The sequence below is a fragment of the Phalangium opilio genome, unplaced genomic scaffold (genome assembly GCF_054372755.1).
Source record: "Phalangium opilio isolate 3A_F unplaced genomic scaffold, DU_Popi_V2 ptg000063l_1, whole genome shotgun sequence".
NCBI lineage: Eukaryota > Metazoa > Arthropoda > Arachnida > Opiliones > Phalangiidae > Phalangium > Phalangium opilio.
Window position 1 is genome coordinate 2,204,629 of NW_028324180.1, and position 14,897 is coordinate 2,219,525.

Here is a 14,897-nt window from a genome sequence, read left to right on the forward strand (position 1 = left end):
TGGCGGAATGAGAAATGTTGTGCCTTTCATTTAAGACCATTCCCAAAACTAACAAACTTATAGTTTTTCTAACATCTTATTAACTGCATTTTTTTTTCCAAAAATTTCCCGTGTTATTTCTGTGGGAAGAATTCCTGTTTTTCATAAAATGGTGTGATGAATTTTATGGAAATGAAAACCACCCTTATCAAACTTTAATCTTTTGAAAAAAGCTAATGGATGGATCTTTTTGAAATTTTAACCACACATTAAGGGCCCGAATTGTAGTTCTTGGGTATATTTTCAAAACAGTAAACGTAATACATGTTGTTTCTGATTAGTCTACTATAAAAAGGACATTTTTCTGGATAAAACTAAGTGGAATTTGTCCAAAATATGGGGTCTACACTATTTAGTTACGGATATATAGGCTCCCAAACAATGACTCTTAAAATAAGGAAATAGTCCTACACGTGAAGCAAGACATCATCCTGGCCTTCTGATTTAGAAGAACTACAGCACTTCGATATTACCTTTTGCGCTACAGCGACCCACTGTAAACTAGTCTTTGTTATAACCGCGCCTTTGCTAGTAGTTATAAAGAGCAGCGTCACGTTTTTCCCCTCTCGCTAGAATGTTATTGAACCTTTATCTTGTAGTAATAAATGGATTGCATTGTGCTTGAGTAGGTAAAAATGAAGCTAAATGAAAGTGTTGCAGTGTTTAAACATCTTCCAAAGACTTCCATCTCTTCTAAACAAGATGGGCAGGCTAGTACGTATTACTGCAAGTTTGAAACTTTCTCCTTGTTTTAGGGGCCTATGTCTGGGTGCCCGTATATTTGTAATTAAATAATTTGTAGGCGCCAGGTTCTAGGACATTTTGCTCTCAGTTTGAACGAACCCAGTAGAAAACTAGTCGGGCCGACACCAAACCTGATCAATCGGCCCGAAAGAATTATCGGACTGTCGGTCTACAATACTTGATGTCCGACCCATTTAGTAGGCAATGTGCATTCCACGTCGTGTTTTGAGTCGTGTATCCGACTTAAGGTGGTTTGAAGACATTTACCGACAATTAACCGATGCGGACAACTAACCGCCTGTACCGACAATAGACGGACTACAAAACGGATAGAAAATGCTACTAGGGAAAGATCACACCATAAAATTAGCTCAAGAAGCATGATCAAGAGATATGAGATCCTGATAAACAGCGACATTGAAGGCGCTTTTGCAGAAACGCGGTTGGGTACAAACAAAACAACTCTCAAAACGGATACCACGGAAACAGAAAAACAGGTGAAGATAATATGCGGGCTGTTGAAAAAATTGCCAAATTTGAAGTCTAACGTCTTTGGTTTTTAAACCTGTTTATGCACATGGACATGGACTTCTCCTGTATATAAAAGTATGATTTCTATTCATCTATAGGTATTAGCTATTGCAACTGACCATTGATAATCGCGATCAGTATTATATTTGGGATGTTTCTTCTCAACGTGGTATTTTAAGTTCCCTGTGCTTAAGTTGGTCTTGGATCCTTGTGTATACGACGCACTTTCGTAAGAAACAGTTACTATTTTTGCACATAATATACAACAAATAAGATGTTGGTACTTACTTATCACAGTACACTCATTTTGCAAATTGTTTTGCCATGGTGAGACTCTCGATATGAGATGTTGAAATGCCGCCTAAAGTCACTTCACGTTTGTGCAACGTCAGGTTGCGACGATTCGGGTAAACCGAGTTCTGAAGAACAAGCTGTAGCCATTAACCAAGGTCCACATGCACTTATATTCCGAAACACTAGTACCACCGTCCACGACCACCCGAGTGACCCGCCAGATCATTATAAACTGACAGTTGAAAATCCGTGTTAATGCATCAGCTTGCAGATAACGGATTAAGAAACGGTTAAAAATGGATAACTACAAAGCACTAACTTAACTCTGATTAAAAAAAATAGTATTGCAAAATCGGATTAGATAAGGTTGTTGGTTTTTTATCAAATTTTATACACCTACTTTAATTGCACATTAAACTATCCGGTAACAATATTATTTGTAAATAAAGAAACGTATTTAATTGACGTTAAAAATTATTATTTAATTATTGTATATGTTAATTAATGTTTTTAAAACGTACGCAAAAGATTATGTCAACTCCTTTACGAATCCAAAATTACGCTACGTAATCATGAGCGGATAAAATTACCCATTTATGGTTTTGGTTTCGAATAAGGTTTTTGGAAAATATAGATAGGCTTAAATTAATTGAATGGATAGATCTGATTGACATTGAAGAGATCGTACCTAAGCAACAAAAGTTATACAAATTCCGAGCTCTAGTTTCAATAAACCCACCTTCATTGAACACAAAATTTGCTTTCGGATTCTTCTCTTCAGTTTCAACAATGTTGATATGATTCGTAACAACTCCCGACTCATTAACTTGTAAAACTCGTTCAACGTTACTAGTTGCGCTATTGTTTTTTATGTCAACGATATTTCCCATTTCGTCAATAAACATTTCTTTAGTCAAACTGGTAGCACGGTCTCTCAGATTTTTTCGTACACGACCATCAGAATTCAATAGAAATATTTTTCCGTAATGTGACTCATCGTCAGTTTTCAATATTTTACCATTATTTCCAAACAGATAATAGGTAGTTTCATGGAAATAGGCCTTTTTAAGGCTACTGTGAAGCCTTTTCCCACCCACAACTTCTGCTAAATTGTAAGGATCAATGGACCCAATTTCTTTCATTTTCTCAACAAAATCCTTAAATTCACTATCAACCCCCGTTACTTGGGCGTGGTAAGCCGAATATAATTGCCTTTTCAAATGCAATATTTTTCCAGCTAGCACTTGGCATTTTAGCTTGTGAGAAATAAATTTGCGTTTGTTTTTGGTCTCACCGTCAAAAGACTTTGACGCAACCAGTCTTTAAGCTAGACGTTTGACTAGAAATCTTTCATAGCTTTCAGCTATAAACTTTTTGTTTTTCGTTTTGCAAATCCCCGCATTAAGGAGTTTTTTCGCCAAAGACAAATTTATCCCGTTTATTTGGTTTTGTATTTTTTGAACGCAAATTAGCGGCTCCACCTGGCGGCGTAGTTCTCTTAGTTTTTTCACTCTATCAAGTAGAAATTTACGCTCCATTATTTCTCTTACAGAACCCTTGGTTTTTAAGATAGTACCGTTTACACTTAAGTTTGTTAGTTTGATCATGTTTCATGATTTACTTTGAACTTGCAATTTTAGCTCGGTTTCGGCTCTTCTTTTTTGCATTACTAAACGCTTTTTTTCGTTTTTCTCGAGAAAACATTTCAATTATTCAAAAATGAGTGTAACGTTTCTGCTGTATTTGGTATAGGTTCACACAGAACGCCTTTGTACTTGCAAAGGTACACGCAGACCTTTTTGTGTTTGAAAAGGTACACACAGATCCTTATGTATTTGCAAAGGCACATAGATTTCGTTAAATAAAATTGAAATATATATATAACAATGAAAGAATAATGAGGACATGCACTTTAAAAAGTAGGCTTAACGTGCTTTTAAAGAAGGAATAAGGAAATCGAAATTAAAACCAAATAACAATGTGTTAATTAAAATTAATTAGAAATGAAAGCAATAATTAGTCTTGTGGTAGAATATTAACCTTAGGGCATCAGGATTCTCGAAATCTCAAGAAAATGGCGTCAAAATAGTACGTTAGGCCTTTAAAGAGTAAAACCAAACTGAAAGACCATAGACATGAAAGACTGAAAGGCTGGCAGGAAATTTTGTGATCATAGCAGCACTGCTATAGGTTAGTAAAAAATATTGTATAGGTTTAGGAACGACCAGCTTGTATTTCGTTCGCACGCGGGAGAACTTGATTGAAGTTGGCCGTATCTTTGGCCGTCAACTCTCAAATTCAAACTTTAGATCGAAAAACTCCAAGTAAGTTTCATGAACAATTTAAGAATAATTTGTAATTTCACATATCTTTTTTAAACTAAGGCATATATATAAACTCGATATTAAATTATATGACCAAGTTTAAGAAATCGAGTGTGAGCAACTAATCGACATTAATTTATTAAGTTTATTAAATTTGTTGTTAACAGGCCTAGGCTTAGCAAAATGGAAGGTTTAAGAGAAGCCACCTTTAACCGCAACGTTACTCTTAACGTCCACAATTATAGTCGTGGTGGACACGGTGAGCGTCGCTGACGCGGTGGACGAAATCCGTGGTGGAGAAATGAGGGAAAACCCTATGAAAGACGGTGTTATGAGTGTCGGAAGCCGGGCCATATAGCTCGTCATTGCCCTAATATTAAAGGTACAAAAAAGATCATCAGGTTGTGCTAGTTAGTCGGTTATACAGTAGTGGCCAATTTTTCAATAATTGTTTTCCATACAAAGGTTTTAATTGTATAAAGAGGCATACCAGAGGTAGTTAGGAATGGCATCGTTTAGGGCAAACGTTTTAACAGTGGAAGCCAAGAAATCAGGCACTTTATAAAAGGGTGATAGGAGCAAAGTACATATGAGCGATTTTAGGTCGAAAATGTAACTTGTACAACATAAAATCACAAGGAAAAACCCATAAATAGCTTATTTTTAGAGCGCTATATGAATGACCCCTTTGAGTATTCATTGGGGAAAAATTCTGAGAGAGCGGTCGCTCTCTTAGATAAGACTTCATACTGCTCTTAATGTATAAGGAGGGTTTTTTGTTTGGATGTAGTTTTTTTTGTATTGTATTAACTGTTTTGAAATAATTCCACAGAACTACAATTTGGGCCCTTAATATGTGGTTAAAATTTCAAAGAGATCCATTAATTAGTTTATTTTACAAAAAATGAAGTTGCTAAGGGTGGTTTTCATTTCCATAAAATTAATCACACCTTTTGATGAAATTTTTCCCATAGAAATAACATGGGAAATTTTTCGAAAAAAAAAATTGTGTCTCGTGACTTAGAAAAACTATACGTTGGTTAGTTTTGGGAACGGTCTTAAATTAAACTTTAAACTATATTCTAGGATCATTTTTCTTGTTATTAAGAAAAATTAATTTTAAGTATGTTAAATTTAAAATTTTAAAAACTACCCTAATCTGCGATATTTATCATGGATACACTGTTTTATTAGTAGATATCAGCGCGACCAATATTGGCCTTTTTTTACGTATAGTTGCCTCATAATAATCCGATTGTTTATTCTTAATGCCTTTTGGTTGAAATGGCCTATCGATAGTGAGAAAAGACTGCTTTAATAACTCCAGGGAGGAGCTCTTTCCCCCTTTTTCACCCCGTTTGTGGCCGCCATTTTTTTAAGGGGAAAAAATTTGAGAGTGGGTCCTTTTTTGTTGTCATTTTCATATGTTTTGAGGATTTGCTCATGGATGGATTTTAAATAAAATATAAAGTAGGTTTCAAGCTTTAATATAAGCCTAATTTCATAATTTACCACCTTTTTATTGTCCCACAATCTATTTCTAAACTTGGCACTTTTTTTAAGGCGGTGAAATTGCGCTAAGCCTTGGCTTACCGTTAATTTTTGCCTTTTAAAAAAATGTTTATTTCTCGTTGCCCGTTACTTCGCCTTCTCGTATCGTCGTACTTTTAAAGTTTAGACTTTGAAAGTAGTGCTTTGTTTTCTTAAATATTACTTAATTGTATAAAATTTCAATATTATAATTGCGTAAAACGAATTCAATGTTGTTTGTTGATGGGACGCGCCTTGCATTTGAATTTCGTTCCCTCGAAACTACCCCCCCCCCCCGAAGAATTTTTATTTATCACCGTCTTTCGGTCGCTTCAGCCCGAAAACAGCTGTAGTGAGAATTTAGAAATGTTATTTATTAAAAATGTATGCGCTCAGTGTGTTGTTGTGTTTGCATTTTAATGCTTCTAATCGTGGTGCGCGTCGAGGTTTACGAATCCAATGTGTGTTGCGAAATGAAAATCAAGGGTGGATACTATATGATCTATGCTTTAAAAGGAATTTGACGGCGCCATGCAGTCAAGCAAAACGGTATTAGGCCTTGCCAAAACTTGACTGAGCTATAGAGCTATTTCAGTGGGGGAAAAATTTCGTCTGCTACGAAAATTGGGCCTGCCTTTGAGTGTAGGGCGGACATTTTGTGAGGGTTTTCTCTATGGGCAAATAGCATTGGTGACGTAGCCATTACCCCCTCTGAAATAGCTCTATTGCGCCTTGTCATATTATCACCTATCAATGATATAATAAATTCAACCTCGGATATCCTGTGACGAGGAGATTGTTTTGAAGTTACTAATAACACTCGATTTTGGAGGTAGATACTGTCTTGTGACACTTGAAGTAACGATTTAATCTTATAAACAGACTAACATCATGAGCCCATATCGTAAATTAACCGATGTTGATATTAAAGCTTAATTGAAATACCGATACCAATTTTTTTAAATCAATGAATCTTCAATATCAACATTAACAATTATCTACTGAAAGAGATAACTACTTATATTCCATTCAAATTTCTCGCAACACTTCAAATTAACGGATAGAAATGTGCAAATGAAGTTCAAACTGATTAATTGGGAAAATTGCTATATTGTTCACCGTTACTGATCACAGATAGATTTGCGTCCTTCAGTAGTGCTTATTATGCTTGTAAAATGGTAAGTAAAATCTGTGATTAAAGTTTAAAATAGACTTGAGCAAAAAGGGCTTTATAAATATCAACTCGGTTACCAAATATCTAAAATTTGACCAAAATTAAAAAAATATTCTCTTCGTGATTAAAAATCTTGTTTGAAGCAGCAAGCGGCCATCTAATCCTTATTTACCTTATTTTGAATTAAAAAAATAGGTTAATACCTCTTTCAGTAGATGATTGATTGATATTTCAGTTTCATTGAGTTTAAAAAAAATTGGTTCCGCCATTGTTTAATTTTCAATATTGACCAATCGACAATCACAAATTTTAATAACTAAATTACAAAAACCGGTTCAAAACCTTATTAGTTTTGAAACGATTAAATTCTAATTTTAAACATATATACTAGGTAATTCCTCGTAGGTAATTAATTTATTGTCTTAGTGAAATTAATGCTGAATTTTATATACACAAAATAAATAATAAATTAACTTCTAAAATTTAAATGTAAAATGAATGCATTATTTCCCAATTAATAAAAGATATCCACCTATTTTCATTCTAATTAATTTCCCACTTAATATTAATTAGTCCTAATAAGCTTAAACTATCAAATTAAGAGGTTTCTTAATTTTACAAAATTATTATAATCTAACATGCAAAAATCCGTGGCTTAAAAACATTTTACTTTTATATTAAACGTTGCAAAAGAATTGACCAATAAATACTAAGTAAAATTACGTAATGAAAGAGGAAGTGACACACATTTGCTTTGGATAAAGGTTTGGTGGGAGATCCAAATGTCGATTTGGATTTGGGTTAGAGAATACAGTACTTTTAAGCGCCCTGTCCAAATGGAACCGATCCAAACGTTTAGATTTGGATCCTCGTCCAAATGATTTAGATTTTTAGAGGTTTCTCATATCATCTGTTTCCGAAGTCTGCTTTGTATTATTATTTATGCTATGATTTTATGCTTTATTTATCTTGTAAGCATAGGTAACAGTACCGCTAGTTAATCCAGGATCCACTTTTATCATATTATATAAATTATGGTTATTGATAAATGAAGCTCCGTTAGGTGCTATGCCACTTTACGTAAGTTAACAAACTAACAGTGTTTCTAACTAATTAGATTAGATTATTGTGAGTAAATCAAAGTGAGTTAAAAATTCCTAGTTCTCTGTAAATATTTCTCTTGAAAGAGTTGATGGAGCAAGTTTTATTTTAGCAATAGTTTTCTGCATATTGGATCATGGGCTATTTTCTGAATATTGGATCATGGGTTATTTGAAGCCTGTCACCCAACAAAACAAACATTTCCTGCCCAGGCTCTTTCAACATTGGTTTTAGGTAACAATAAAATTTAAAATAAATCATTTGCATAATGCACATTTTAGATTTTTAATTACAGTACTAACGCTTCCCACGAAAAGAATGTATAATTGTCAGCCTTTTCCAACAGTATCATTAGGTGTTTATGAAATTAAAAATCTTTTTGGTTTAATTATTGATGGTTATTAAAGAGGTTTGGGCTACCTTAATCTGGTCTCTGACGAAGAAAGCTCTGCGTTAGTGTAAACAATAGTTTTTAAACTTTGAATCATGGGATGGTTTAGTTATTATTTAGTGACAATTATTAGGTAACAGTTAAATTAGAAATGTTTTGCTGTCCATAACTCCGTTTAAAAAATCATAATTCCTAATTTTGTAAAATAATTATCTATTTACCAGAAATACAGGTTATTTCACTAACTTTCAACTTAGGCCCTCGACTATGGGAGCATCTAGTTGTGCTACCCCCAGATATTTTCTTATATCACTCTAAGAAAAATTAATTATGTTAGGAACGAAATGATTAACGCAAGCTGATAAAGAAATTCTTTATTGTTTAATAGATATTTTTCATAACAGTAATTACATTACTCACCCATTTATGTTAGTATAAATGATTTGTGTTAATATACAACATGTGATTTAGTGGAATAATTATAAAAATTGATGAAGCCAGAGCTAAGGAATTAAAATTGAATAGGCATAAAACAGCGATTAGAGCTCGACTTTATCTCGCCATTGTCAACGTCACTTTATCTTAATCCATAATTGAAAATTATCCACAGATCTTGCGTGTTAAATCGTATTATATCCACAACTTTATTTATAAATAATTGGTTATCCACTGATTTGTGGATAATGGATAGAAAATGTCGAGCTCTAAATGCGATAAAGCTAAAATCAATCCCACTGGCTATTTATAATACAATATAACCTTTGCCCTATGTTTACTGTTTTGAAAAAGTACTGATATGATTTATTGTGTTAAAAAATGAAGAGTTGTAAAATCAGGATTGTTAGGCTTCACAGCTTTGTAAATCATTAAAAACACGTTTTATTTTGGAAGTAATTTTATTTGTAAAATTTAAAACATAAAATAGTAATACAATTTTTTTAATTAAATTATTATTAATAAATTTCAATAACCATTAATAATTTTAAATAATTTTTATTAGTAAATTTATGTGAACAAATGTTAGTGAAATAATTATGTTGAAAAATTTTGGATGATTAATGGTTTATATTTTTAATGAATGATGAATGGTTATAATAAATTTAATTTTTGATGTTAAATGATGATGGTACCTATAAACCATATTAAAAATTGGAACACAAGAAAGCAGTTGACCTGTATAATATCAAAAGTTCATAGGAAAACAAAAAGTATCATTCACTGAATCTTGTTAGCATCGTGTAATATGAGAAAACCGCCATAACGCTTACAAAAGTGTGTTTTTGTTTCCCTTAACAACCGTAGCAAGTGTCTTAAGTTAACAACGTCAATAAAGTGGACAATGTTATAGTTTCGATCGCTGACATTAAGTACTTATAGCTTACATATATTATAAATCTTTGACCTCAAAAAATTTATTTATTGGTTGAGGTGGGTCGTTTGCTTCTCATTTCACATGGTGCTATAGACAAGGGCTAGGAACTATGATAAAAGTATACTTTTGGTTTCAACTATAAGCCTTTGATAATACCATTAGTTAATAAGATATGCTCCATAAGTATGAGATAATTCGTAATGCTAAAGACAGCTCGAGCTACTTCGAGAACGTCAAACGAGAACTAAGTACACTCGGTCAATTTTGCAGCACTTTCATCTTCCTATTTATAAGTCTGCATTTTTAAGCCTTTGAAAGCGCCTCACCAGGACTCGGATCTAGAATCTATGACCTAGATCACTTAATGACAAGCTTTCAGAAATTGGTGACAAACCTATGGAACATAATTTATGAACTTTGGGTAATACCAATAGAAAGCCCTTCATGGTTAAATCAAAATATTCCTTGAGTCTTACTTTAACTTTGGAAATTTCACTGTTTCAGAATAATTAATGTTTAACTTAATTGAAGGTAAATACAATTCAATACAGGTTATTTTTTAATAATACTTACAATTACACTGAAAGGGTGTCCATTTTATCCACCACAACTTCGTTTAAATCTTCTTTATCCGCGCCCTCAGGAGCTTTTTCAATTTCGCCCTCAGGGGTTTTTTTCTCCGCTTCACGCCCTTTATTCACACAATTTAAGTAAGAAGGAACAATATTATTAATTTGCTCTAATGAATTTGGCTGCCCTATCAGCCTGTAAGTTGGCCATAGCGATTCAAGTTCAACTAATTTGTTATTCAAACATTATTCAGGTATATTCCTATTTTATGACATAGCGCAGTTTCAGTGGATCCCCTACGAAGTGACTCTCTCCTAAACTGCGAGTAAAGCCTAACGAAGGGTTATAATGCGAGATTTATAAGTACACTGGGAAATCCCTCCCACAAATCCCTTCGGCTTTTATCAAATCAAAACTGGAGTTTGTTAGGAAAATCACCTTGTAGGGATCCACTTGAGCCGCACTCTGCTTTAAGAAAGTTAAATCTGGTGAAATTTACGATTTTTTAGTCTTGATAAGAGCACCAAAATGGAGATTAGAAATTTTAAAGGCGAAATTATAATTATGACAGTAAAAGCATAGACAAAGAAAGGGCGTGAGTAAATTTGTTTTCACGCTATAGGATAGGCAACTCCCTATCTCCAATGACAGCTACTCTGTTACAACATCGGTTGACAGCAAGCGCAAACCTAGGTCTATCTCCGGAAATTTTTGGTCTCTTGTCAGCACGTACAAAGCTACGTTGCATAGAGACCTAAGTTTGCGCGTGCTGACAACCGATGCTGTAAACAGAGTATATACAGAATAAGCTTCTTGTTTGAGATAGGGAGTTGCCTATCCTATAGTGTCAAAACAAATTTACTCACGCGCATTCTTTATCTATGGTAAAAGATTGAAGATAAGATTTTTTAGGGATCCTTTTCTCAGTATAAATTAAAAGTTATATCAAAACACGAGTCAAATGGTTCCCCTATAAGTTGACTTTCCTTTCGAACACTGGATTTAGCTTGGCGGTATTTATAAGAGCATAATTCCAGCCTGCAAATGTCTCTGCTTTCGCCAAGCCAAAACTGTAGTACGTAAGGAAAGTCAACTTGTAGGGGAATTACGTGACTTGTGCGTTGCTTTAAGCCTTATTTTCATGCTCGCGTGTAGCGTAGAAATTTTAGCGTGAGCTTGTAAAATCTTTCGCGTATACGCTGAATCTAAAATGTTCAGCATTCTCATGGCTGCGTATTTATGAAGCGTAGCGTATTTTACCAAAGCTTGCGCGTATTTACGAAATCCGCTCGTATCAAACTGAGATAGATATGTGCGCTAATTCTTCAGTTCTACGCTAGATGTCAGGCCAGTCTTCGCACTCGAAGAAGGCGGCTGCTTCTTTGTTGACACTGTATATTTTGGGCCTTTGTCAAATTTGAACTTTCGACGCGTCTTTTAGATTCTTTTTACATTGATACTTTAGAGAACATTTGTATAATTATTTAAGGACAACTTTCCATGCTTCCTGAGGTAATTATCATGTAAATAAATATTAATGTTTTCAGCTGTAAAACTTCTTTTCTTGTGACAGTTCTGTTATCATTATGGCTAGTGGGCAAGCACTTTTAAAATTGCAAAGGGAGGAAGAGAGAAAGAAAGATATTGAATTGAAGGAAAAACTCATAGATGCTGTGAGAGGCCGCGAATTCATATGGAACAAAAGACTTGATAGCCATAGACTCCGGGATGTGGTTGATGAAGGATGGAGAGGGATTGCCGACGAAATGGGAATTGAAAGTAAATTCTTAAATATAGGTTTCATCATAAATGCATCACCTGAGAGGATAATGCGCTTATGGTTCATTGGATGGTGCTGTGGTGTCAAGGGACTTTCATACCACCAAGCGGGGGTAGGGGAGAAACTTTACCCCTCTTGGTAGTAGAAAAGAGCCTCATTTTTCCTTGCGAACTTGCCCACCACTGTTTCATTAATATTTTAGATATACCAAATTGATGTTTAATAATTACAATTAGAGACATAGTTAAACAAACCTAGCCTTGGGGCGTAATAAAACATTTCAATTTAAGCATAATTTATTAGAGGAAAGATGTAAAACTTTGTGGAAAAGCCTCGTAGACAATTTCCGTAACCACTTTTTCACCGCAACTGTGAAAAAAAGTGGTGATGGGTATGATGAAGAAGCAGAATTTGCAAAGATAAAGTGGACGTTTTTCAAGTCAATGTTGTTTTTGAAAGATTCAATTTCAAGAAGGAAGTATGTATTGATATTTACAATGTATACCATGGAAATCTAGACCTAAACTTAATGTTAATAGGACTTCTTCTAATTATTCGACTACTCACGTTGTTAACGAAGCCTCAAACACCTTACCCAGTGATTTCGAAGATCAAGTCTGTACTTTTAGAAATTCTATAGATGGTTTTCACTAAAGGGGTGCAGTGTTGTCAGACCATGTGTGAGTCAAGTACTGATTCAAACAGAACTCTCTTCAAATTCTTGGCTCATAAATGGGCTGTCAAAACTTGCAAATGGCAAAACCCTTGTCAGTGTAAACTATGCCTACATGAAAATTACTTTTCAATTTGCTAAGGTGTTTTGCACTGCCGATGGGGATGAGTTTACGATCGAGTTGGAAAAAAATTCTGAGGTTTGCCCTAACCAAAGTAGCAAAAGAACGGACGATGGGCAGGCTCCAAGGAAAAAGAGCAAAACCAACAATGTAGGTAACGAGAGCATTTTAAAAGAATTGCAAACTTTAAAAAAGTAAGTTTTAAAGTTTAGACCATTTTACATACCTCTCAATTATCAACCTAACATTATCATCAATAGTGACATAAGTGCAATAGCACAACACAAAACAGACTGTGATATTTTTGGACAATATGTAGCTTGACTCATAAAAGAAATACCAGAAAAAGATAGAGTTGAAACTGAATTTGAGATCATCAAATGGTTAAATGAAAAAATAGATGAAAGTCGGATAACGTAATGAAGTTTGAACTATAATCCAACTCAAATATAACATGACATACTTTATTAAAAATTAAAATTATAATACAAGAAAATGTTGTTCATGGAGTACTTTTTTCCACATATTCAGTTGTCATTAGTAGATATAAATTAAGTGGATAAGATTCCTTTAGTTTCTCACTTTACAAACCATTGTTGCACAATTTAATAAATAACAAAAGTTACGTGTGATAGATATCTTCCTGTCGTACTCCTGGAATATTGTATTGCCAAGGAACTTCTCCATCCTTACTGTTGAAATAGTTTGTAAATATCTCCCTAACATTTGCTGCTTCCAAACTAAAGTTTTTAGCATTTGTTGGAGTTAAGTTTCTCATTGCGGTAGAGGGTTGATTTTGGAGTTCTTCGTGCCATATTCCATTTGTAATAGTGCCTCTTTCGTCGCAAATATCAGCAAAATTAGGCGGGCAATAAATTCTCCTGTTACCTTCTTCTGAAGCTTCTTCATTAAGTAGGAAGTTGTGTAAAACAATAGTTGCTTTTAAAACATTTTCTGCATTTTCAGGCTTCATGTAAATGGACTTTGTAAAAACTCGCCATCTGGCCGCAAGAATGCCAAAGGCATTTTCGCTGCATCGCCCTTAATTTAAATTTAACGTTACTATAAATACCTTTATTCAAAATGCTTAAATCAAAACGAGAACGAACCTTGCTCTACTAAGGCGATAGTTAAAAATTCTCTTTTTACAATTGAGATCTTTAAAGGAATACGGTTTCATGAAATTGGGCATTAGCTGAAATGCCTCGTCCCCAACTAGAACGTGCCTGACAAATGTTTCAGTATTTGGTAATTTAGACGGTGGCGGGAAATTGACCGTTCCATTTCCCACATCTTGCCCGAATTCAGAAGATTTAAATAGCCCACCGTCAGAACTCGAGCCATAGCCACCAACATCTACAGTTACAAACCGGTAGTACGCATCAACTACCGCCATCAGCACTATCGAGTTTGTGCCCTATACCATATATTAGGAATTTTATTGAAAGTGTGTATTACTGATTAGCATTCCGCCATCTTTTTTCTCATATGTAACCTTACTTTATAATTGTGATAAATGGAGCCTGATTTCGCTGGCTGAATGATCTGTATATGCTTCCCATCAACTGCTCCGCAACACATAGGGAAGTTCCATTTTTCTCGATACCCCTTTTCTACAAGTCGCCATGTCTCTAGTGATGGCATCTATATATCATCACAAACAGTTACACATAACTAGGCCTACAATGAAAATTGTTTGTTTGTTTCAAATTACCGGTAAATACAAAGGTTGTAAAACATCCCAAATAATCTTGCAGGTGTTCTTAATTATAGTATGCGCTGTTGTTGTTCCAACTCTAAATGCATATGCCATACTTTTAAGACTATCACCCGTCGCAAGAAACCTATTTATAGTGATGTAATCAAAATTATATAGTTTTTTTAAAGATGCTCCACAAAATAAGGAAAATTGAGATAGTAATAGTCATCCTTGGAAATGAGTAGCTATGATGAGACTTTTAAACTAAATTAAAGGTGCCTAACCTAATCTGATATGACCTGATTGAACTTATTTTAAAGAAATTAATGTACCGTAAAGTAAGAGCTAAACGTTCTCCAGGTGCCGTCAAATCCTTTCGGCCAAAACAGCGAGACTGAAGCCTTGGTTTTAAGAGTGACAAAAGGAAATCAAATTTGCCCGCAGACATTCTTGTAAAATTGGCAAAATATCATGGGTCATGCAAACGCATGGCTTTCACCTATATTATATTAAAAACATTATCATATAAGACTGAAGGAAAAGTCTTAGCAACA

At 34.2% G+C, this 14,897-nt stretch overlaps 1 protein-coding gene and 1 long non-coding RNA gene across 4 annotated transcripts; both read left to right on the forward strand.

Annotated features, from left to right (window-relative positions):
• Positions 1-339: 339 nt before the first annotated feature.
• On the forward strand, positions 340-1,739 carry LOC149662710 (uncharacterized). 2 transcript variants are annotated; one of them, XR_016368586.1, is made up of 3 exons: positions 340-1,280; positions 1,413-1,543; positions 1,612-1,739. It is a non-coding gene; the product is annotated as an uncharacterized LOC149662710 (long non-coding RNA). The 2 variants fall into 2 exon arrangements; XR_016368585.1 differs by having other exon boundaries at positions 1,494-1,543.
• A 9,463-nt stretch (positions 1,740-11,202) lies between these two features.
• LOC149662711 (uncharacterized) lies at positions 11,203-13,219 on the forward strand. 2 transcript variants are annotated; one of them, XM_089842239.1, is made up of 5 exons: positions 11,203-11,849; positions 12,154-12,328; positions 12,390-12,465; positions 12,666-12,794; positions 12,905-13,219. In XM_089842239.1, exons 1-5 carry the CDS (start codon positions 11,657-11,659, stop codon positions 12,905-12,907), a joined length of 576 nt encoding a protein of 191 aa, XP_089698365.1. In that variant the 5' UTR covers positions 11,203-11,656; the 3' UTR covers positions 12,908-13,219. The 2 variants fall into 2 exon arrangements, with proteins under 2 accessions (XP_089698365.1, XP_089698364.1); XM_089842238.1 differs by having other exon boundaries at positions 12,666-12,838; positions 12,905-13,217.
• Positions 13,220-14,897: the final 1,678 nt, after the last annotated feature.